The sequence below is a fragment of the Papilio polytes genome, unplaced genomic scaffold, assembly GCF_000836215.1.
Source record: "Papilio polytes unplaced genomic scaffold, Ppol_1.0 DF823691.1, whole genome shotgun sequence".
NCBI lineage: Eukaryota > Metazoa > Arthropoda > Insecta > Lepidoptera > Papilionidae > Papilio > Papilio polytes.
The window spans coordinates 2,106,002-2,131,669 of NW_013525513.1; the positions used below are offsets into that span (position 1 = coordinate 2,106,002).

At 32.2% G+C, this 25,668-nt stretch overlaps 1 protein-coding gene across 4 annotated transcripts in view; it reads left to right on the top strand.

Annotated features, from left to right (window-relative positions):
- The window catches only part of LOC106104226 (rho GTPase-activating protein 7), a 200,433-nt gene that overhangs the window by 154,781 nt on the left and 19,984 nt on the right, over positions 1-25,668 (top strand). For 3 of the 4 annotated variants that reach the window (XM_013284197.1, XM_013284199.1, XM_013284200.1), the window contains 2 exons: positions 8,332-8,403; positions 19,904-20,052. In XM_013284197.1, the coding sequence (XP_013139651.1) occupies positions 8,332-8,403; positions 19,904-20,052 (221 nt within the window). Of the gene's footprint in view, positions 1-4,320; positions 4,477-8,331; positions 8,404-19,903; positions 20,053-25,668 lie in introns of those variants that run through there. The other variant, XM_013284201.1, reaches the window with a different exon arrangement.

The window sequence follows — 25,668 nt, forward strand, 5'->3', positions numbered from 1 at the left end:
AGTGTTCGTAACTAAAATTGACGCTTAAAATAATGTCGATCTTCGAATCATACCGAGGATTACCGTGATATAAACACAGTAATTCCGGGTAATTGAGATCACAACTTTTAATTTCACTTCCGAGCTGGTAATGTTTTTATATGTTTACGCCGTGAGTACGAGATCGTAAATATAATTCAATTTATTAAAGAAATCTTGAGACGTGGGCATTTCCGCTTGAATCGTTCTACAGTCTGGTATAGTACCATACAAAGTTTATGGCGGCTTGTAAAAGCAAGACGTAATGAGCATACCCCAGAGCATGATTTCCAGAAATTTATTCGCAAACATCATCAGATGCTAAAGTTTGAATCTTTTAATAGTCATGATGGCATCTGCTTTACCAATGTGAGAAGTATAAGGTTTGACTGCATGCTGATTCAACTTGACAAATCCAGAACCCATATTGTGACGTCATTGTTCTAAAAAGCATTAAAACAGATATTTATAAACTGAATCACTTTTGTTTTTTTTAATCTGTAGTTTTAACAGTCGCGTGCCAGAAAACCACTTATATAGCTCAACAAAAAGTAAATCTTATCATGCATTTAGGAGTCAATCTCTTTAACGACCAGTTTATTAAGATCTCTTGATACTTCTATTCCAAAACATGTTATGTAATTAATCTTGACATACTTAACTGCTACATAAAGGCTGTTTCGTGTAGCAAATAACATCTGCAGCCCTGACAAGGATTACCTTCGGCAATATATTATTCGCAATTTCCTACATCACTATGCAGTAAGCGTGTTCTTAGAATGTCCTACAGAATTGACGACCTCACGGTACAAGTAACGATCATTAATTAAATATGAAAGGACATTGCTAAACCAATTTGTTACCAAAGACATTTAAAAGTAAATAGATGACATAGTGAACAAAATTTTTTCACCGGTACCTTCTCTGAAAGGTACTAACAGTTTTCTCGTACGCCATCTTGTGTCATTGTATTGATAAAGATTTTACAAAATTAGAGTTAGCTCCATCTTTTGTTATAAAATTATTGGCTTAATGTTAATACAATTAATTATATTGATGTATGGTTCTGAGGATTTATTAATAAACTAGCTGTTCCCATGCGACTTCATCCGCATAAGATTATGAAAATTTTATCTTATTGTTTACATTTGTCAAATTATCAATAGCAAATGTCAAAATAACATGACATGACAAACCTTGGCAATCTTAATTTCTTGATGTTGACAGCAACTTATGGCCTCTCTCCCACATTAGAGTTTTTATGCAAAATATTTACCCCCTAAGTTTAAAAGCGTGAAAATATATAGCCTAAAGCGTAACGTGAGTGTAGGGCTTTTTATTATAAAAAGAACTATTTTTAGATTATTAGCTTTTGTCAAAATTGCCCTTGTTTGCCTGTTTGGTAGTCCTACTGACATCCTTAATGTTTATAGTATTGGAAGTTAAATTTTATAATGTGCAAAAACCATTACCGCATCCGACATGATTTGCAAAATCACCCATATAGCCTGGCACCATCTGGCAGTCGAAGTACTCCGTCAAACCACACTTCAGTTTCAGGAATACTTTTTATAACTGAATTAACCGCAACCTTTGGCGTAAAGATGATTTATATCTGGAATGACCGTGAAGTGTTTAAGAAATATAAAACGAACCCATTAAAAAATAAAGGACGTTGGTTCTGGGTCAATAGATATCCACACTTTGCTTTGAGTTTACTGGTATTTTCATAGCTTCTTTCTAATTGTGTATTTAAATACATTGACGGATTACGTCACGGATGACATCATCATCACCACCACCACCACCACCATCATTATCATCATAATCATCACCATCGTTCAAATACAGATTATAAAACTTAGCATAACGTTTATCTGATGTAGGTACAGCCATATCTTTTTTATTATTATTTTTTTAATGTTAAAATCCTCATAAAAAAGATTACCTTTATGCTCTGTCTCTTTGACTTTCTGCTCTTGAAAATTCTATTCATTTTTGAATACTCTAGCAACGGTTTTGTTTTTGTTCTTTTTTCACTGATGCCTCGGTCACTGGCTGATTGTCGCGCTACTAATCGCTCAGTGGAAAAGAGTTTTATGTATGAATCAATATGAAACTTGATCTATAGTTAAGGAAGTCATACTAACAGGTGACTCAAACCTCACTATGTGACTCATGTACTTAGAATCGACACTGATCAATTTACGGGTTTCTTAACAGCGTTTTGTTCAGAAGCACGTTCTGTAGTCACTCGTAAGGAATTATGAAAGAATTTTTTTTTAAACGTTAGATATGTGATATCAAAATAACTGTTTTCCGACTGATGTTAATTAAGGGTTCTTAGTAATAAAAAAGGCACTGATTTGTTCTACCCAATCTCACTTTTTACAATTTATATGGACGGATGTTTGTTAGAGTTTGTTGCCTAAACGACTGAATGGATTTGGACGAAATTTGGTACAGATGTAGAGCATAGTTTGGAAGAACACATAGGCTACTTACTATTTTTATTTTTTTTTATTCTACGCGGATGTATAAGGGATAATAGATTTGGCGGTTTGCTTGTTTTGGATTGTATTATTTTTGTACCATAAGACAGTACTTGTATCAATAAAAATATTTAACCAGCAAAGATGCGATAAAATCCCTTTTAGGTATCGCCAAACGTTTTTGTCAATATTGACCCGAGTGGCGTGACACGACTTATCAATCATTTCAAATTCTCTGTTAACTTTTATGAATTCCATCTAACTACATCAGTTTATTTTGTTTGTTAAACAATACTTTATTTTATAACCATCGGTTTTCATTGACTAATTATCAGAATTGTATAAAACTAGCTGTCACCCGCGAATCCATTCGCGCGTAATTAAAAAATATTAGTTAACACCGTGCCCAACTTGTATGCCAAATTTAATGGACCTCGGTTCAATCGCGTAGGAACCTTCTAACAAACATCCATCCAAACATACTAACTTTTTTACTTATAAATAGGATTTATAAACTTAGTTTCTGAAGAGTTTTTACTCTACTGTTAAGCAGTAGACTACAATGCTCCGAAGACACGTCCACTTTGTAAAATAAGATATACCAAGTTGAATGACGGCTCCGATAACGACAGTTCTAAATATTTTCCTTAATTTTTAAAGCAATTCCATAAGTGACAAAGTTTATGAACGTGTAAAATTAAAGATAGTCTTATGGAGACTTCTATGACACTTGTGTATTTTTAAACTATAGTACTATTGTTTAGTCTCGATTTCATTCTTATGAGCTTATATCGAGGTGCGCACACTACTCGATTTTTAGTTGTGCAACTAAACAGTTGAATAGCATGCGAAACAATTGACAATCGCACAACTGTTTTGCGATAGATTTAGACAAAGTTTGTGTAGCTATCTTATTCTTTTTACATACCCAAGGTTACATAAGGTACGAGACCTTGCTATTTATGTTGCCATATTCAAAAATACTTTCTTCTTTACTCTCGTAAATTGTTACGTTTAATTTGAAATAGGTTAAAACAGAGTCTTTGATCTGTCTACTTTAATGCACTTCGATTTGGCAACTAAAAATTGTTAAAATAAGTCCTTTAGTTGATTCGTTTCCGGTGAATGAAGCATGAATGAATTGATTGAATCATCTGACATCACAATGACGTTCCGCACTTCTGAGAAAATTTCCGAGACCCACCACGATTTAAACCGATCACCACTAATAATTACAACACTTACAAGGTAATTTAAGGGTGATTTTAATTGAATAATCAATCATTTATGCAATCATCGTGTCTTACCTTTTATAGTGTATACAATTATTTACAACATAAACAAAATTGCCATATCAAATACAGTCGTTTTTTTCCTAACTCGGCGTCACTTTACGTTATCGGTGACGTATGCGGTGATTAAAGGACGTAAGTAACGACTAGTTATGATAAACACTGATAATCTCATTCTGGAGTAACGGCTCAAGTGCACGCTCGTTTGTTACTATAATCTGTGTTATTTTTTTTTCGAATAGTATATTTAACAGCCAGTTTCATTTACATTTCTGTCGTGTTCTATTTACAACAGTTTTAAGTGTCAATCGGAATGCGTAAACATTTATGCTGATGCATCATAATCGTTATAAATTCGATGTTTAAAGCTCTTATACCGTTAATGTTATTCAGATAATCTTGTAAACGTCGAATTGGGTTTTTTATAGTGAGTTAATCGCAATTTTTATTTTTAGTAGTAGTGTAACATCGTATGCAAGTAGACGGTTGTGTATCGATTCGAAAAGTCGATAATTTGTATCGAAAATGTTAATTAGTGTTCATTACGAAAGTGCTATGAATCAGTGGCTCTAAAGATGTGCGGTCGTGTACGTGGCAATCGTTTTCTTGTGTACAGTTTACGTTAAAAGTGAGAGCAATGAGTGTACCTAATTTAAGCGCCGACCAGATAACAGGTACTTAAATATTTTTTTTCTTTGCTTTTAAAACGCTTTTTATCGTCTCAACTGCCAGTGTTAGTTGTCTTTAGAACTATCGATGATTAACATCGTTACATACACAACTTTATGTTTAAACTGATAGAGTTAATTTTTCTAGTTTAGGGATTATTTTGACACTTTCTTTTGTTTTTAATTTTTTCTTGGAATTGTAGATCTTTTGAGTAAGTGTTAGGGTGTACATTTAGATTGCCTTTTTAAGGATTTTTAACAAGTATGTTCACGGAAATGTCATACATAATTTATTCGGGTTTTAGGGTCGTCAGTATTGTAAACTTTTTTTCTATTATGTTTCTATCTACAAATGAAATTAATTTATTACCAGTCAGTTTATTATAATATCGTTAATGGAAAGATTACTATCGTTCATTATATTATTATAGTTAGCTAATTTTTTTAAAGGCTTGTGAAAAACTAACTAAAACTACACTAACTATCTCTGATTTGTAGCTTTTCTAGATAGTTCAGAATGTCTTGTTCATCTTCAAATAAAATCAACATTGCTTTACTCTTGTATGGTTTAACATAGATTTTTATATATTTAATTTTCGCTACCAATAAATTTCCAGTAGCTAAACAAGAATTCGAATAGCTGCAATGTATCTTTTGCAGCTGGGAAACTCAAGCAATTAATATTGCATCAAAGTTTTTCTGACTACAACAAATGGGTTTGCAGTTGTGACGCAAAAACATATAACAGATGTTTAAAACCTGCTTGTTCAATTTATACCCGTTTCTATACAAACAATTCTTAGTTCTTTGTTAGTGGAACAGTTTTTAAAATAAATAAAAATGCGCTTCTATGTTATGGTTCTGCAATTTAAAATAGTGTTTTTAAAATGTTTTATCTTGGTACTATGCTATTGTTTTTAACGGTATTGAAATAAAGAATATTAAACTGGTAACAGTAAGGTTTTAAACTTATTTGTGTAGGTTTTTTTTTACTAAATAGTCTATATAGTAATCAATTGTGATAGCTCACTAACTGGTCAAAAATACAAGATACTTGTAGTACTGTAGCTGTCGTGTTTTTTTTTTTATTTTATGTTATTTTCTATGCTTTTGTTTTAACATTTTTTTTTTGACAGAACAAACAGGAGGGACTCTTTTACCAGTCAGGATAAGCTAGCACTTTTAAAACTATTGATTGCCAAGCTTCTCTAATTAATTACCAGATTTAATTGGTGGCATTTCCAAATCAATACGACATAGGGTTTTTCAAGAAGCGCGCCTACAATTTCCTCAAAGGTCGGCAACGCATCTGTAGTTCCTCTGGTCTTGCGGAAGTCCATGGGCGTCGTTGACCGCCTCTGTGTTCCCGCCGCTCGTTTGCCCCCTTCTTTTAAAAAAAAAATAAACACAACGTACTGACATAATATTTCAAAGTGGTTAGGATCATTATATGTTTTAAAATAAAAACTAACGTGTCCATATTTATAAGTTACTCGGAACGTGACGAAACCCATTTTCTTATGGAATACATTTTTGTTCCATAACTGAAGCAATTAAAGATTCGTTTGTAAATGTTACTTGGCAACATTTTGTTTGTTGACGTTCGAAAATTGTTGTACGCTTGAGAATATTATTTATAGTATACGAGCTGTTGCCCGCGACTTCGTTCCCGTGGTATTAGAAAACATACTAAGTATGTAAATAACAAATAGCTACGTATCCCTCGGGAACTGGACGTTTCTCGGGGATAACCTTATCCCATGTGTACTCCAGACTTTGTTTTATATCTGTGCCAAATTTACAAACGCTAACAAACATCCATCCATCCATCTAAACTTTCGCATTAATAATATTAGTAAGATTAGTAAGATAGACTAGTTATTCCTTACCAGTGTTTTTATTTTTTGTTTGGAGATATTGCATTAAGTAATGACTTGTTTGTACATACCAACTGTAAATAATAATCAACTTGCAATGTTTGCGTTCCTTAATGGTTAAAATTTGTTGAAGACTACAGATAAATTATTTTTATCAATGTTACTGATTTAAAATGTTTCCTTGTTAATTTTGTAAAATCTTTTTATTATTATATCTATACTAATATAATAAAGCGTAAACACACACTTCTTTGTTGCCTAAGATGTCAGCAATTACAGCATATTTTTCAATAACCCTTTTTTTAACAAAAAGCCCTACATTTACGTCATGCTTTAGGCTATATATTTTCGCGCCATTAAACTTAGGGGGTAAATATTTTGGATAAAAACCCTAATGTGGGAAAGAGACCATAAGTTGATGTTGGCAACACATCAAGAAAGATTGCTAAGGTTTGTCATGTCATGTCACTTTGATATTTGCTATTGATAATTTGACAAATGTAAACAATGACATAAAATTTTCATAGTTTCATGCGGATGAAGCCGCACGGGAACAGCTAGTAAACTAATATTATGAAAAGGATATGTTTGATTTTTTTATCTGTGTCTTGAATCATTAAAAGTGTTTTGTTTCAAGTGAAAATGAAAATAATTGATGAATTTACAAATACCCTTTTACTTCACGCAATTTTAATTTAAAGACTGGTGAAGCAATTTCAATCATTTCCAATATTAAGTAAAGATAATGTTATTTATGATAGATCTGGTTTCAAATCTTATAGTGCCACTATGTAGTAAGTATATTTATACTAACATTATAAAGAGAAAGATTTGTATTTTTGCATGTATTGTAATAACTTAAAAACTACTGGGCCTATTTCCATAACTATTTCACCATTAAAAATCTACGTTAAGATAAGCTAGGTTTTTTCATAACTTCTTTATTTAATTTCACACAGACGAAGTTTCGAGCAACAGTTAGAATGATATACATTGGTAACTAAGATTTCAAACAGTATATTAAACATAATCATCAATTTGCCTCTATCCCTTATGGAGGGTCGGCACAGTATGTGCTGCTCTTCCATACTCTATCAGCCGTCATCTGAATCCACTTCTTTCTTAAGCATATCCTCTTTTACACAATCCATTCATACTTTCTTCGGTCTTCCTCTTCCTTTGTAGCCATCCACATTCATTCTTAATACTTTCTGGTTTATGTCCCCATCGTCAGCATATAAAACATAAACCAGTCGTATTTAATCTGGGTTATCTGACATGAGATAGGTGGTTTTAAATTACATTACACGTTAGTAAAATATAATTTGAACATCAAAATAACCTGCATTCCATCGGAAAATGTAGGTGTTGCTGATATATCTAACATCAAATCCCATGTCGAAATGAAACGTTTAAAACAAGTTATTAGTTACAACTTTTTCTATAATTTGCATCTAAATCTTTGTAAGCTATCAAAGGGAAAGCATACGTCATACTGTTGCATACAAATTGTGTTTGGAGTAACCTGATTTAGTTAGTTATGGTTACGGAAAAGTATTTATAATGATACTATTGGCTGCGACTAAACAAAAGTAGCCTATGTGTTCTTCCAGACTATGCTCAAAATCTATGCTAAATTTTATTGAAATCTGTTCAGCCGTTAAGGATACAAACTCTAACAAACATTTCTTTTAACCTTCAGATTTATTATATTAGTAAGATTCTACGGCGAAGGTTATGAGAGAACGGCTGTGGATATCCCCTTGCTACCGATGTGTAAAGTATGTAGCAATCAGGGAAAAGTAAATAATACGTGACTATTACGACGAGTCTGGAAAGACTTCATAGCTAAGCTTAGAAGAGTAATGAAGTTTCTCATGTCACGTATTCTTCTTCGTATGTTTATTTTATTATTTGTTTTGTAATGGTGCTAAGGAAATGTTATAACGAGTTTGTTTGTTTGATTGTATGTTCTTTGTTGCAGAGATCGAAGCGGCGGAGGCGTGCAAATGGCTGCGAGCGGCCGGCTTCCCTCAGTATGCGCAGATGTACGAAGGTAAATCTTTCTTAATGTGTCATCTAATTTTGAAAGTCGGTGATCATTAGGGCTATTAGTTATCTTATCAAAATAAACTTCTTTACGAGATATATGTCCTTGAAAAATTCCTTACTTGTCTATAATTCTCTTTCCTCTAAACTTTACCTAGACCCTGAACGATGGTAAATAATAACATCTTATCTGAACTTGCGTAATAATTTTAAATCACAAAATGCGTTTATTGATTTAAAGTTTTATGAAAAAGAATACAAATGTACAAATTACGTCTACATTTTTACTAAAAAAAAACTTAAATTTATTTTTCAAGGTCTATATAATAATAATATTATAATAAAGGGTTTAATTCTTTAAAAATAAACACTAAGTATAAAAAATGTACTTGTACACATCGTGTACAATTAGAAATATATTTTAGCGCAGTATTAAAATATTCTAAATGTATTTCAATTATTTTCCTTTATTTAACTCTGTTTTTTAATTGTTGTTTTTTTTTTACTTTAAGTTCTATACAAGAATTTAACTTCATATGATCTCAGGCCAAGGCCATCACAGCGACGCTCGAGTCCTGACCTGTCCCACGAAACTATTAATCATACTTGCAGCGCAGTTTGTCCCACATTTACAGGATGTTTAGTTTTGCTAAGCTTGAATAATATTTCTCGAAGGTAACGGTGCCAATTACACTGGATATTAATGCCTTTTATTTGCATTAAATTAACATTTTGCCACTTTCAATACAAATATTTGTAACGATAATTATTGTATTAATGAACAGACAGCTGCTATTTCATTTTGTAATTTTGTATTACGAATTTTTGATGAATTTATCAAGGTTAGATTATAGCTAATCGTAATAAAATAAAAATTACAACTAGATTCTTAACTACTTAAAAAAATCTGAGTATTATTTCGTGACGTAATATAATTTGTTGAAATATAATTTTACAAAGCTAATCATTATCATCATCATCGTTAGTATCAGCATCACCGTCATCATCATCATCATTATTATCATTATCATCATTATCATCATTATTATCATTATCATCATCATCATTATCATTATCATTATAATCATCATCATCATCAGCACCATCATCATCATCATCATCTTTATCATCATCTCTTCCTTATCCTACTCCCGTAAGGTCGGCGCTCCAGGTTTTCCTCCTATTGATAAGTCTATTTTCCGTCATCTCAGTCGTCACTAATTTCTTGATCATGTCACCTCTCAATCCATCTCATCATCCTCGTCCATCTCTTTCTAGTTCTACATCTAATGGTAGTGTTTACAATAACTAAGATCTGTTTTAATTTAGTTTATTTTAAATTAGTGCTTATTTTTGAAATGACAGTATACGTCGGCTAAAATATCCAATAAAATTATGCAGTTTAAGTTTCATCTCACTGTATAACTTCGACGTAGCAAAGTTCAGCTGCTAAGATGAAGCCAAATCCCACTCAATTGACCGCTATTCATACATGTAGCGTTTGTATAATATGGACCTGCTTTATCGAGTAATTTAATAATGATCAAATACATAAAATTTAAGTATCTTTTTTAAAGGCTTTTGTAGTATTTACACACTATGCCAGTATTTTAATATGATTAAAATTCGGATTAAAATAAGTTTTTTCTGTATCACAACAATTTCGATTTACATCTGTTATAAGTATTCAATGATTTATAAAGCGTTCTTTGGAATGTCCATGCTATTCCATTGCTTTTCGATGACAATATAAACTAAATTATCCTTTAATAGGCGCAAAGGACTAGGGACGAAGTCACTCTTTATTATTTGTGACATACGCATTCCATTATTCAGCTCCTGACTCGAATTTGGTTACGTATTCAAATATTGAGATGGTAAATATTTTTACTTTTATGTTATTTATATATCGGTTTTGTAGCTTAGATACAAACTAGTTTAATTTTACGACGATTTAGTACTAATAATATGGAGTTCTGTTAGTGTTTCATATTTAAATTACATTTTTAATACGAAGAATAAGTGCTTTTAGTATTAGCAACAGCAAAACTAAGAGAATTTTTACCAAACTCTCTAAAATATTTGTATCTTCGATATTCAGAATGAAACAGACATCTCTAAAAGGGAATTTCCTTCTTTCTTCTATGCTGCTTCCTTCTTAGGCAATACAGTCTTCAATTGTTCTTTAAATCACAAAGTGAAGTCTCTTAGTCAACAAGCATTTAATAAATCCGTGACTCTAAAACAAACGAGGTGCAACGTCTGAAATAAATAGAAACCTCAGGAGTAAACAAACATTTTAGCGGGAACTCGCTAAATACTATTCGTAACGTCAATAAATCTTCTGTAGATAATAATTTCACCACGTTTCCGTCAGTGATAAACAAACTTTGGAGAGATAGTGAAATCGCTTGCTTAACGATAGATAAAGTCACGCATAGCAATGAAGCTGTACTTATGCTGGGTTGCTAAAGTTCCCATTTATTTAATTATTATCTAGTGATTAGTGTTAGGTTGACCTAAGTTTCAACGGAATAAAACTAAAATTATGTTACGAAGTTTGGAAACGCATTTTATGAAGTTGTCGACCCAAAAACACTAACGAATGTTTAAATGTATCTGAGAAACCGGCAGTTAGGTTATACTCACGACATACTTACAGAATTGTTAGAACCATTTCTTCTTTTGTAACGTTAAAAACATAGCAATATAACAAATGAAAGTACAGAATCAAAGTTAACAAACAGATAAATATGAGTTAAAAAATTAACAAGCAAATAAACAAAATCAAGAACGTGATCAATTCTACAGATTTTAATAAAATTATTATCTACTAATCTGTAGTAACATGTGTACTAAAATATTTTTTTTTTATCCAATTCATGAATATGAAAACAAGTAGATAACACGATGAGTTAACACTTCTCGTAACAGCTGATTCAGATATATCCGGAATTATACAATGACTCGAGCGTTGATTCCTATTACTACGAGTATATTTCACGATAAACGGGGACTCCGGATGGACGCGATAATCAAACGCATCATAGAATAAACAATACGCTTGGATTTTTAAGATATCTTATCTGTGGACGTTGATATATGTCTTAATGTTGACGTATGTTAGCTGACAGGCTTTATGGCGGGTAATCTAGTGTTGGACGGTTATATCATACTGCATTGATTTAAGATTTCTATAAGCACTCTTCAAGTCATTTAAATTTAGGCAATCGCCCAAGATACTGATGGGAAAGTACCCACAGCATTTAAATGTAACATCTCCGAATGATTCCTACAGCGCGCGCACATCTTTGAAACTACCGCACAAGTGTTTAGTTGCGTTTTGATTCCTGTGATCTTATATAGAGGTGCTCACACTACTCGATTTTTAGTTGTGCAACTAAACAGTTGAATGGCTACGAAACAATCGACAATCGCACACAGATGTGCAATACCTTAATCAAAGGTATGCCCCCTCTTAAAGTCAATGGAATACCTTCCACTACTAAAGCATTACCAGCATTAAAGAAATCGTAATATAAATTACGACCTTATCGTTTTACTCCTGCCCTTTTTGGATCCCTTTGATTCTTGACATATTTTATGGTACTACTTGCTTGTTATGACAGGGTTATAAAATGGGGCAAAAAAGTAAAAGTAACCGATCGTTTTAATAAAAAAACCAGGCGTGGCGAAGTATCATTTACGTCATTTTAAAGACCAAACAATACATAACTGATTAGCCTTATCTTGGATTCAGGTAAACATTTCTTTAAAATGACTAAATTCTTTACAATGATTATCAATTTTTGTATTGTAAATTAAACTTTAACACTCTAAGATACGGTACATAATTGTAATGTACTTCATTTCGCAGAAACGCATGTCAATCAAATGACTAATTTGCTTTTGTTTTTGACGAAGTTATAGAAAAATAGACTCTACTACAACTGTTTACAAGTGCTTTGTGTTTATTGGAATCGTAAATATATTTTGTGAGGGTAAAAGCGGTAGGGGGTCGATGCGCTCAACATTTTTGACAAGGGAACAAAAACACATTTGTCAAAAATATTTTTTTTTTATCTGTACCGATTGGTTCAGGTATATTGCAGTCTGTGGTGTGCAGTTAAAGTGGGTGCACATTTTTTAAATCATTAAATCGTTGATTGAGTGCTTCAAATGATTGTTTTAATCGTCTGTGGTTTGTAATGCGTTGTGACGAATTTGATTTTGGACACAAATGGTATATTTAAATGTAAGTTGTCAATATATTTTTTATAGTAACTTAATTATAAGCATCACTTACTATATATTAACAAAAAATTTGCTTATCTTTTTTATGAAATTGATTAATATTTTTCCAGGACTAGCTTCTGGAATCAAATAAGCTGACTTTATTAGTTAATCTGTGTGGTTCGTAGATTTTTTGACAACTGTACCTTTTGTAGTAAGTCACGTAGCCAATTTGTTCTTATTATTGTTTCCTAACTCCGTATCCGTAAGTTTTCTGTTTAAGCTAGTTATTTATGAAGAAACAAACTTAATAATTATTAAAAGAAGGTATCCATGATTCAAGGAATTCTTGCGTTTTAAAATTATAGATAAATGTAAAATCTTTATAACACAATTGCAACAAACAAAGCCAACAATTGTTACAAATAAGTATTAAAAGTGATATATTTCATATTGTTTGTATAATTTCGCGGTTGACGTTAACAATATTTAGTTAATATTAGTTAAAATACATCTTATGTGCGTCTCCTCCTCCATCAATTAAGGGTAGGCAACACAAATGCAATTGCGGATGTTTATGGGCAGCGGTCGCTTTCCATTTCGGTGGATTGAGGTGGCCGCTTGCTCTTATGTTATAACAAAAATCTTATATGTACTAAACTAGTATATTTATAAGTTCATTATACCTAACAAGATTTCGCCCGCGAATCCGTCAGCGTGAAATTAAAAAAAAAACATAACTGAGTGGCATATTTGTTCTTCCAAACTATCACCTACATCTATACCAAATTTAATTGACATCCGTTCAGTATATTTGGGCTACAAACTCTAACAAACATCTATCCATGTAAACTTTCATATTTATAATATTAGTAAGATGTATAATATTAGTAAGATGTAGCGTTAATATGTTACGAATATTAAGTACAGGTTAAACACCATCGACATTAGTTGATCGACCAATATTTACTCTGTTTACTAAGGGGTGTGATTCAATCCGTCTCATACAGTTTGCACTGTTTATACGCACATGTAGTGACCTTGGCCAAATCAAAATGTACCTTGGTGCAAGATATATCATTAAAGAGGGTAAGAATAATACAAAAACTGTGAAGTTGCAGATATTATAATCATATGATTTAAATTCAGTTAAAATACTTGGTTATGTTTTTTTTCGGTGAATACATAGACAATGAAAAAAATCATAAGTGACTCGAATACTAGAATTATTTAAAATTTTTTTTTGATTGATTCAATATTGGTCTTTTCAAAGAAATGCGCAATTATCTAATAAAATACTTTTACTATAGTAAAAAAAATACGAATTCGAATACTTTATTAAAATAAGGTTTTCGAATTTTAAACTATCCGCTTTTCTTTTGTTTCTTGGGCTACACTTTAATATAATTCTGCTTGTACCACGTTATGACCTTACAACGTTTACATCTGGGTTCAATTGAATTGTGGCGGAATTGATAGTGTACAGTGCTGAACAAAAGGCTTATTGATAACTATTAATTGAAAACATTGGACTGCTGTAAGTCCATATTATCGTGACGTTAATCAAGGTTGTAAATCGACTTTTAATGGATTTTTGTCAAACGTGCCTTACTCTTTTTGGCTTCTATTCTATGACATTGTTTTTATTTCTAGTCAAGTTATCTATACTTCTATATTTAAGATAATAATGCGTAAACAAACACAATTTCGTCGCGTAGGATGTAAGCAATCACGACATATTTTAGAATAATTGTTTCTTTAATAAAAAGCCCTACATTTGTGACACGCTTTAGGCTTTATATTTTCACGCTAAAAAACTTAGGGGGTAAATAAATTGGATAAAACCTTCATGTGAGAAAGGGACCATAAATTACCAGCAAAATTATGGTACGGTAATTTTGACATTTGCAATTGAGAATTTGACAAATGTAAACAAAAAAATAAAGTTTTATAATTTCATTCGGATGAATCCACACGGAAAGAGTTCTTTATAAAACAGAGTATTACAGATAATTATTTCTTTACGTTATTTGAATTATAACCTGTTGGTACTAAATGGTGAAAAAAGGCAGTATTCAGTGAACGTGGTCCATTTATAGGAGTTAATCGAATGTACGGCCGACTGCCCACGGGCCTTTGTCCGCGCTTTTAATTTGTACTCACTCCAACACAGGTCTGTGAGCGGCCTATTTGTGGACTTAATGTACAGTCGCAGAGAAAAACTAGAAATAGAGAAATCAATAGTGTTTTTAATTTATAGGAAATACAACAGAATAAACGAATATACATGAAATGTAACTAAACTCCTCTGCCAAAACCTTTATTATAGTTTTTTTTTCTTATCTCTAAGAGAGGAAACCATGTTTTTACAAACATTGTAACAATTTCAAATCACAGTTAAGTTGTGCATAAACGTAACATAACTGACATGGTATCTATTTGTATTAGTGGCAAGGTAAATATTATAAAGAGGAAAATTTGGATTTTGAGATTTGTGTATGTATTGAAGTAACTCAAAAACTACAGGGCCGATTTTAAAAATTCTTGCACTAATAAAAAGCTATGTTATCAGTGAAGTAAATAGGGTTATTACTATTTTTAAATTTCCACGCAGACGAAGTCGCGTGCAACAGTTTGTAAACAATATTATAATATAATATTACAGTTTTTTTAACGAGTGTACAACAGATCACCATCGGAAAAATAGTGAAAGCGAATGCTTTTTCTAAATCGAAAACCTCAAATGTATGAGATTTAGGTATTTTTAGTCGAATGCCCTTTTATTGAATAGAAAGTGAAAGCTAAGTTATTATAATGGACAAAAGTTAAATTTATAAAAATATGGCAATTCGTCTTTGGCAATAGATCAAAGATTTTAATGGTGTTTTTTTAAAATGTGAAATAATAAATGTAAAACGTAACCGAAAACTTTTCATGCAATTTAGATAGAATTTAAAACTCTTCCTTTCCTTTTGTAAATAAACATAACATTGATACCATTCCGTCTATAATAATATGACGATTCAAATTCATGTACGAGTAAATGTCATTCTAAAACCGATAATAGTAGGGAAATTAAAAAATAGATAAATGTTTACATTACTTTTATAAAAATTTGTAAAGATTTCTGCAAACCTAAAAGTTTGCTGACATTTCGATGTAGGAAAATTTAGCTTTATAATTTTGTTGTAATTTTACAGGAATTTCGAAATTAAAAATTCCGTAGACTGAATTTGGTAAGATTACATTTTTCGTTCTGAAAACAATTGTCGGTGTTTTATTTTGATTGAGTTCGAAGTTTTACCAACACACATATAAATAAAGAAAGATTTTTCTAAGATAAAAAAAGATGTTTCTATTTATACAGAAGCAGTCATTTGTTTTTGATACATCAATGTTTTGTTGATTGAAGTGTTAAGTTTTTTTGTTTCAAACATAAACATGACTTTGTGTATTCTAAACGTATCTTTCATTTCCTTTGATTTATATTTGAAGTAATTTATAATTTTAACGAGTTTACTTTACCAAATGGTAGATTTTTACCGATCAAAGTGAAGTAAATAAAGATTTATTTGAAAACAGACTTGATTCAAAATGTTCTTGTATTCTAATACCATTCAATTAAAAAAAAACTGTAAAAGACTTATTTCTTAAGTGCATGAGACACTAATGGACCACAATCAGCATACATTTTATAAGTATACTAGCTTTCGCCCGCGACTCCGTCCGCGTGGAATTTAAAAAAACAGAAGTAAGTACCCTATATGTTCTTCCAGATTTTCCTCTACATCTATACCAAATTTCATCGCAATCCCTTCAGCCGTTTAGGCTACAAACTCTAACAAACATCCATCCATCTATCTAAACTTTCGCATTTATGATATTAGTATGATTGAAAAACCACTCATTTTTCTTTGTTCATTATTTTTATCAAAGCTCATATAATGGATGATGGGTTACATCATTTTGTAGTCACCGGGTTAAATCTCTATTTATAAACATGTTCCCGAATAAGCACGTTGGGTAAAATTAGCAAGTAAGTGAACTGTGAATTGGACGCATGAACGCGTCCCCGGCCTTTTCATCTCCGAGCCCGTCCAAATGAGACGTGAATTATGGAAACATAATTTAAATCACCTTGAACTATCATCGATATTGACAAACAATAATTAAAAAAGATAGACAGATCACATTCCTAAAACAAATCGAATGAAATACGAAATCGATCACGACTCAACTTTTCTAAAGCAGGATTAAATGCTTCAAAAAGAGTCTCATATTGGTTACTAAAGCAGCCCTTATTGCAGTGGATTATACTAAACTTAACATTAAAACGCCTTTAAACTTTTTATCTATAGTATTATAATAAAGGGTAAACACACACTTCTTTGTTGCCTAAGATGTCAGCAATTACAGCATATTTTTTAAATAATTATTTTTTTTAATAAAAAGCCCTACACTTACGTCACGCTTTAGGCTATGTATTTCACGCCATTAAAACCCTAATGTGAGAGAGACTATAATTTGCTGCCAACATCAAGGAAGCAAGGTTGCCATGGTTTGTCATGATGTCATGTCAATTTGACATTTGCAATTGATAATTTGACACATATAAACAACAAAATAAAATATTCATAATTTTATGCGGATGAAGTCGCACGGGAACAGCTAGTACAATAATAAAAGTCTATTATCAACAACTGTAGAATTTAAATCGTATTCCGATTCTTTTAATCACTTTTTAATTCAGTAGCAGATGATGCAAGCAATATAATGTAGTTACATTTTAATATTTTCTCCGATCGCCCACAACTCGACCTACATGCAACCCACCCTCTTTGCCACCCTCGGACCGGAGGTACGCGTCGGAACGTACCGCGACAGCCGCCCCAGTTATACCTTGACAAGTACAGCAACTGTTTACGTCACTTACTGTACGCTGTTTGAGTGGGGTAAGGTTTTGTGACGTCACTACCATTGTTCTATAAACTTAAATGATTGTTAACTGTTCATGTGATGGATGGATATTTGTGTCTGCATATTTCTAGAATGGTCCAACAGATCTCGTTGAAATTTGGCATAGATGTAGATCCCATTCTAGAAGAAAATATACTAATCAAGGTTTTTTTAATCCGGCATGTTACTTAACTGAAAGCAAAAGTATAGAAAATCGTAATTTAAAAAATACTTATTCATCTTGTTTTAAAGTTATTAAATTTGATCATGACAGTTCTCATCGTAAAAGTAAAAGGCTATCAAGTTAAAATTCTATTAATCTACGTACTTTAAAAGTACTAACAATTTAATTTGTCTTCAGTCATCATCTTTCTCCTTATCTTACTCCCGTAGGGTCGGCGCGTCAGGTTTTTGCCCTCCACATAACTCTATCATACGTCACCTCAGACATCACTCCCTTTTAGATCATGTCACCTTTCACGCAATCCATCAATCTCTTTCTAGGTCTACCTCTATCGGTGTACCCTTCCTCACTCATAACTATCTTTCTCTTTGTAACATGTGATTCATCTCCCTCATAACATGCCCATACTATGCTAACCTTTTACTTCTTACCTTCTCTAGCACTGTTACTCTCAAACTTTCTCTAATATACTCATTAATTTGTCGTCAATGTTAATAGGTAAAGTAAATTAGGAATTGGGTACTATACAACTAAAGTGTTCCTCACATATGTGTTATTGGATTATTCCGGTGTAACGTTACCCTCTTAACAGACGTTCGACTAACGTTCAAACATCGTAACGTTGTTATCCTTCGTAAATACGGCTTTAGTAATGTACTCGGCGTTTACACGTTCAACTTAATAGGTGAAATAATTTAACTCGTAATTACTGTCAAATGGAAATTAATGATAGAGTTATTCCAAATTTATTTAAAAAGAAGTAATCTAATCTATGACTAATTGTTGCCCGTGAAGTCGTCTACGCAATACTAAGATAAAAAGTAGCCTATAATATGTCTGTCTATGTCAGCTACCCTTTAGTGAAAGTCTGGTCGAAATCGATCCAGCCGTTTCGGAGATTACCCGAAACAAACGCGGCTTGCGGACAGACAAACAGACAGTGAACTTTTAGATTCGATTTTCGTTGTCAGCAACGCAAATACAACATCTTCCCTAAATCTGGAATTTTTCTTTTGATATTACTAACAGACACTCCAATTTTATTATATGAATAGATTAGATTTTTGGTTCTGAATTTTTAAAATACCATTTATTAATATTTATAAAATCTGAACAATGATATGGTCAATTGAAAACAAATATGCTTCGATGTTCACTTCAAGGAGAGAAGTTAACCGAAGTACATTCACCTGCTAGTCTCTTACATCAATCTCATAATTAAAGTTTAATATTCGTTTATTATTCATACAATTTATTTTTCCGTCATCATTGTCATGGTTACTTCAATAAGAACTATCATCACGACTTTAATCACTTTAGATATAATAAATTTAATGCAAGACCACGAGTCCATCGTATCCTCTCACACGCCACTGCATTAAGAGGGTTGTTAAATTTATATGGCCTTGTTTACGATGTAATGCCAGCTCTAGTAGAAGCTAGACCTCTTAGATAACAGTATCATGAACATAAGCTTAAGAGCGCTAACACGTTTGACTAAACTATCGCACAACTGTTTAGTCGTGTTTTTTTTTTTTGTGACTGAGATGTCACTGCATGCCTTCAAGAGGCATTTACAGATTCACCGGGCTTGAGGTGGCCGAGTGCAGATGGCGCTTAACCTAAACCTTTTTTATGAGTAACTAGGCTCCCTCAGGATCCTCGGCTTTACTTTGTTATTATTAGTGGATTTAGAGGCTAACTCTTAGATCGCTTCGATGGACGCTCCATGGATTGACTAGGCACAAGGGCCTATTCCTATGAGCTTATACGGAGGAGCGCACACTACTCGATTTTTAGTTGTACAACTAAACAGTTGAGTGGGCTGAGAAACAATCGACAATCGCTTAACAGTCAAAGGTGTACGCCTGATCTAAGAGTATATTTTAGTCAGCAATATCAAAGGAAACATTCTGTTTACATTCCATGTTTTACATATAGTTTGTTACCTGTTAGATAAGAAAAAATAGTTGAGTTTTTAAACACTTTATTATACACGTTTATTTTATATACACTATTTTATATATAAAATAATATTCTGAGGAAATATTCGTTTAAAAAAATACTTGTTTCACATATCTTATAATGGTTTTATATCTGAAGTTAATTAACTTTTGTATTGTCACTTTTCCAGATCTGCAGTTCCCGATCGACGTGTCCGGTGTCCAGAACGACCATCCGTTTCTCGACGCAGACTCCCTGCAGTCTCTCTTCCGGAGATTGACCGCTCTCAACAGATGCGCGAATATGAAACTGGAACACCATCATCATCAGAAACGTTCTGTAAGTATTAATGATGTACTGTGTTATCTATAGTTCAATACTAATAGTATTAAGAGGAAAGATTTGTATTTTTCTATTCGATTCACGTATAAACTACTAGGTCGATTTTAAAATTCCTTTCAACATTAGAAAGGTAATTCTATCTGATAGCAATATAGGCTCTATTTTTTATTATTTTTTTAATTTCGCGAGGACGAAAATGTCTTTTTTCACACAAAATCGTCGGTAATTGGAGAGTTAATTGAAAAAGTTTTCGTCTTGTTACGCGAAGTCTGTAAACTTCTTAGTTTGTGATTTACGGAGTCTATTCTTAGAACTGTCTGGATTTCTAATAGTTTTGTCCGGAGAAAATAAGCCCAAGTCCTTGTGCTCATTGCACTTTTTTTTTGTTAAGAGGCAAAGGAGCTGCGGTAACTCAGTTTTAGTGGCTGTTTAGCCATCTTTACAGTAAAAATATCGGGTAAATTATTAAAAATCACATTAGAACATTGGTCAGATTCGAACCTGTAGGTTACATATCAAGAGTCTAAACCCCTGAGCCACTAACGCTCATCAGTATGGAAAACAAAATGTTTAATCATAAGAGACCCCTTCGGCGTTTCTTAGTGGAATAATAAAAACTTGTACTATTCAGAATAAAGGTGCGTTACATTATTATTGGCTATTAACGAGAATGCACACACAACGATTTTTACCAACCTTATATAAGATATCTTATAATAATTTTTATTCTATGTTTTTTTTTTATAATATAAGGTGGCAAACGAGCATGCGGCCACCCGAATCCACCGAAATGGAACGCGACCGCTGCCCATAAACATCCGCAATTGCAGATGCTTTGCCTACCCTTGATTGACGGAGGTGGAGACGTACATAAAGAGAACATTTTCCTTTCCTATGCGTCTCCTCCACCGTCAAATCCACTTTTCCTTTCCATCCTTTCCTCTTAAGAAAAGAGTGGAAAGGGAAAGGGAAAGGGAAAGGGACTAAAATTAGGCCTCTGGCACGACACTCATCAGATAAAACGTGGAATTGCTTCCGATTCACGCCTGTTTTCTGTATAGTCGTGGTAATAGATCGGGCGAGCCGACCCATTCGTGCTAAGATGTTAGAGCGGGCTCTACCACTATGTGTAAATTGAAAAAGAAAATACCTATATTTACCCAAATAGCAGTATCATACCACATTTGCACCCAATTTATATGTTTAATTAATTTTATCAAAAGAAAAAAATCGTATAGTGTGAAAAGCCCTTAATGTCTTGAGACGGTAAAAATTTTATTAATAAGTCTTTTACAAACTCGCTTAATTAAGACTTATTTTGACTTGCTAAAGACCATTTACGAAGTTATAACCCTTTTATTATCTTCTTATTTTCTGGGTAGTAAAAGGTAAATAATGAGATCTAAGTTTACACAACTTAAATGCTACATAGTTTATTGTTTTATTTACATAAATGATTGTGAACTTAAGGATGTTTTGTTGATTAAGCAATCTATCCCAGTATATTAAATTTAGTAAAGCAAATTTTTAAATACGAACTAATAACTTATTTGAATTACTCTAAAAGATTAGTGGCACTTGATTGAATTTAAAACATAACATAACATAAAATCGAACATTTTGAAAAAGAGGTTAGATTTAGGGCCTATCCTACCACTATCTGATAGAGGCTCAGATAGCTAAAAAAACTAAACTAAAAATAACGTCAGATTAGGTAACAAAAACCGATATTCCCATCACACATTTTACACGTTGGATTGTTATCAGACAATTTACAATTTGGTGGGACAGGCCCTTAGAACTCTTTTTAATGTAGACATTGTTAATCCCTAAGATCTAAAACTGTTTAAAGCACGTTTTGAAGCTACTATACTCAAGTTTTAAGGCGACACACTTCGCTTCAGTTGTTAATAAACTTTAAATTTTGTTTAAAAATAAAATTACAGTTATTATTATTATTGTAACATTTATTAATTTAACAATTTCAACATCAAAGTAAAATAGCGCTGTATAACAGACATTACCATCCTTGTAAAGACACCTTATTAAAAGTAAAACTGCTATCCAGTGGCATAACCGCTGGTACAAGATCGTTTCCTCAATTCTCTGTCCATTCGATTGCAAACACACGCTAAAGCTTACAGATAACTTCTCCAGTTTTACGATTGCCCGACGAATAAACTTAACGCTTAACGACGTCCATGCCGCGTTTACTGTGTCCACTCGACTCGCCGATAAGTGAAATTAAATTGGAATACGATTTTAAGCAGGTGGAGCCTAACATGCGTTAGTACTTTTGTAAACAACTAGTTTCATACTAAAAATATTTATTATTAAAAATAGGAACCTGTTGTTATATCTTTGTTTTAAAGGGAATGAGAGAGAAAGTATTGTGTGTAAATGACGGTGAAAACTAGTGTATTCTATTATTATAAACAGGGAAAGAACCATATTTTTGTATATATTGAAATAACTTAAAGACTAGTTATCGGATTTAAAAAAATCATTCACAATTAAAAAGCTACGTTATCACTTAGTAATATAGGCTACATCTTTTTTATTTTTTTAATTTCACGAGGACGAAGTTGCAAACAACAGCTAATGTATAATATTAGGAATCGTCAGATTCCTTGTTTTTATTTCTTTATACTTGTGATGTTAAATCAATGTTAGATTGATACTAAAACAAAAACGCAAGTCAATAGCTTAAAGAAAAATCAAATGAAATCTTACTATCGTTACAAGGTATATTGTATTTTTACGTAACAATCGTTTTTAGTCGAATAATTAGTTTCTGGCAAAACTACGTTTTATAGAACTTTATCAGAGTAGTAAATGAACAACTTTCTTTTGGATAGCCTCATAAGCCTTACGCTATACTCATATAGTTTTATGTAAGCACTTCGCTTTTAATTGTACCGGTAGAATTAGGTATTGCTAACCATTTCACAGATAAATGCAACAGTTAGTGTTTGCACTAAACAAATACGCTTCTAAATTATTTTGTTTAAGATTTGCTTAAATAAAGATTTTTTGTTATAATCCATTAATATAGGTACTGCTGTATTATATTAAAGTTCCTATAGTAATATGACCGAGAAACATATCTAGAAGCATTTACTGTTTGATTTTGTAACATTATTAAATTTTCAACTATAATTACGCGAGAAAAAATATAATACGAAATACTAGCTTTCGCCCGCTACTCCGTCCGTATGGAATTAAAAATAACAAAAGTAATTACCCTATGTACTCTTATAGAAAATGCTCTACAATTCTCAAATTTCATTGCGATCCGTTCAGTCGGTTAAGCGGCGAAGTCTAACATCCATCCATCCACTTTCGCATTTATATTACTTAGAAGGTATAAATAAGAGGGCATGTAATAACACTACTTATTATTTTAGACAAGGCTTTAGAAATGCTGCGAAAAATGTATCTCGTACCCTCGTACTGTCTGTTACCTACAAGAACTATACGTAATTACTATGTTAAAATAGTCTGTGGCAACTAAGCATTAACGTCATAAATGCTCTCGGTTTTCGTTGGAAAGTAGAAAAGCAATAAAACGGCTGTTTCTTTAATTACAGCAGTAAAAGAGGGATTAATAACCGAATCAAGTTAAAGACATAACGTTCTCTTATACTAAGGAATAAAATTGGTTTAATCGTTTGTCATATGGGTCATCCGAGGCTTTACTAGTTATTTGCGTCATTGTGACTAGCTGTTGCTCGGGACGTCGTCCGCGGGAAATTAAAAAATAATAATAATACAGCCTATGTTACTTACAGATAAACTACCATTCTAACGGTGAATGAATTTTTAATATTGACATAGTCGTAGTTTTTACTTTTTTTTTTACATATAAATATCCAAAAATACAAATGTTTCCTCTTCGTAATACTATCTTTATTATCTGTGAAAAAAATAAATTGTCGTATGTTTTTTAAAATGATAATCATATCGTTTTAAAGAATGACTATTCTTGGGCTACTCAGGACACGAATGTCATAAAATGATTTTATAATTAATTTTAATTGTTTAACGCAAGTTTAGTTCAATTTGTAAATAATTCAGTTCTTTGAAGTAGCCTTACTTGTGTTTCGTCAGTTTCTATTAGAATTTCAAAAATAACAATTTTTTTAAAATCAAAATATTAGATTAAATTAGTGCTCTCTTTTGTTGATAAGAGATTTTCGACTTTATTCTATTGTCTTTATTCAAATACAAAGCTCTGTACTTTCGTAACTTTGAGTTAAATTGCTCTTAATAATGATACATAATTTAGCTCTGATCTTGTAATAACGAGGTAATATCGTCTAACCATGTTTCGTCAGAACATTAATGGTTAAACACATACATGATGTAACGATTGCCGCAGGTAGCAATAATGTTAACCAAGTGCTAAATATATAGAAAATGTTTAATGAACCAAATTCCTTTGAAAAAGGTTACTTAAAATTAGAATTTCTTTTTAACTATTTGATGTTGCCATAGTCATGTTACTACATTATTTTTAAGTAACTAAATACTTTTAAACGGTATCTAAAATTGTATGAAAAATAATAAAATACCGTTAAGATTCTACTCAAACACGACAACCAATTATGTTCACAATTTTAATTTTGATTTAATGTCTAAATCAAGTTGACTGTACTGTGTAATTCGAAGCGACGCAATCAATTACAATGAATCGAGGGCTCGATTTTGATGCATAATTCGGTCGTAACAGGTTCAATTTACTTGGTAACAATAAAGGTAGTTGCACACTAGGGCAGAACATTAAGGCAGTGCAGCTGGAATGCAGTATTGCTACTGTTTCGCACACTAACTCTCTCATTAAATGATTTAACATATAATATTAGGTACAGAGAGGACAATAAGTGCAATTTGCTTTTTTTAAGAATGATCCATATTCGTTGGCATAATAATTGGTTACAATTGTCAACCTAGACAATCGAATCTCAACCAGTAGGTAGAACGAACTTTGGGACGGCTTAGATCGTAATGTCTAATATCGTTATTTTTCCAACAGTGTTATATTTGTTCTCATCATGTTCGTTCAAACAATAGAAGTACGACACTGTTCTAGTACACTTTGACTGTTCTGCCCCTGTGTGAAACTAGCATAACTCAGAGGTCCCACGGCATGTTGACGGCTCGCAACGCCTATCTGCTTCATTTAGGTGTCGGCGACGGAGCCATTACTCAATGTAATCAGTTCACGGCAAGAGGGAAGTGAAGAACGAAGTGAAGACAAGAATATCATGTTTACATAATTTTAAACATGTTGTATTTTAAAATATTACAATACCACTGGAAAAAAAAGTTATGTCGATTTTTTCTAGTTTTTTTCTTAAACTAAAATAGAAAGAAAGTATAGACATATAATATTCGTTTAGTGTCTATATTGAGAGTTTATCAAGGTTGACAAACACAAAATTCTGCATGAAGATGTACTGACTTCATGAAGCATTTCATGTACACAAGACCATAGAATGTGTTGGAAAGTACAAATGTAAAAGCATTGTCGATATTTTTGACCGACTTCCCAAAAGAAGGAGGTACTCAATTCGTCTGTATGTTTTTTTTTTTTTTTTTTTTTTTTTTTTT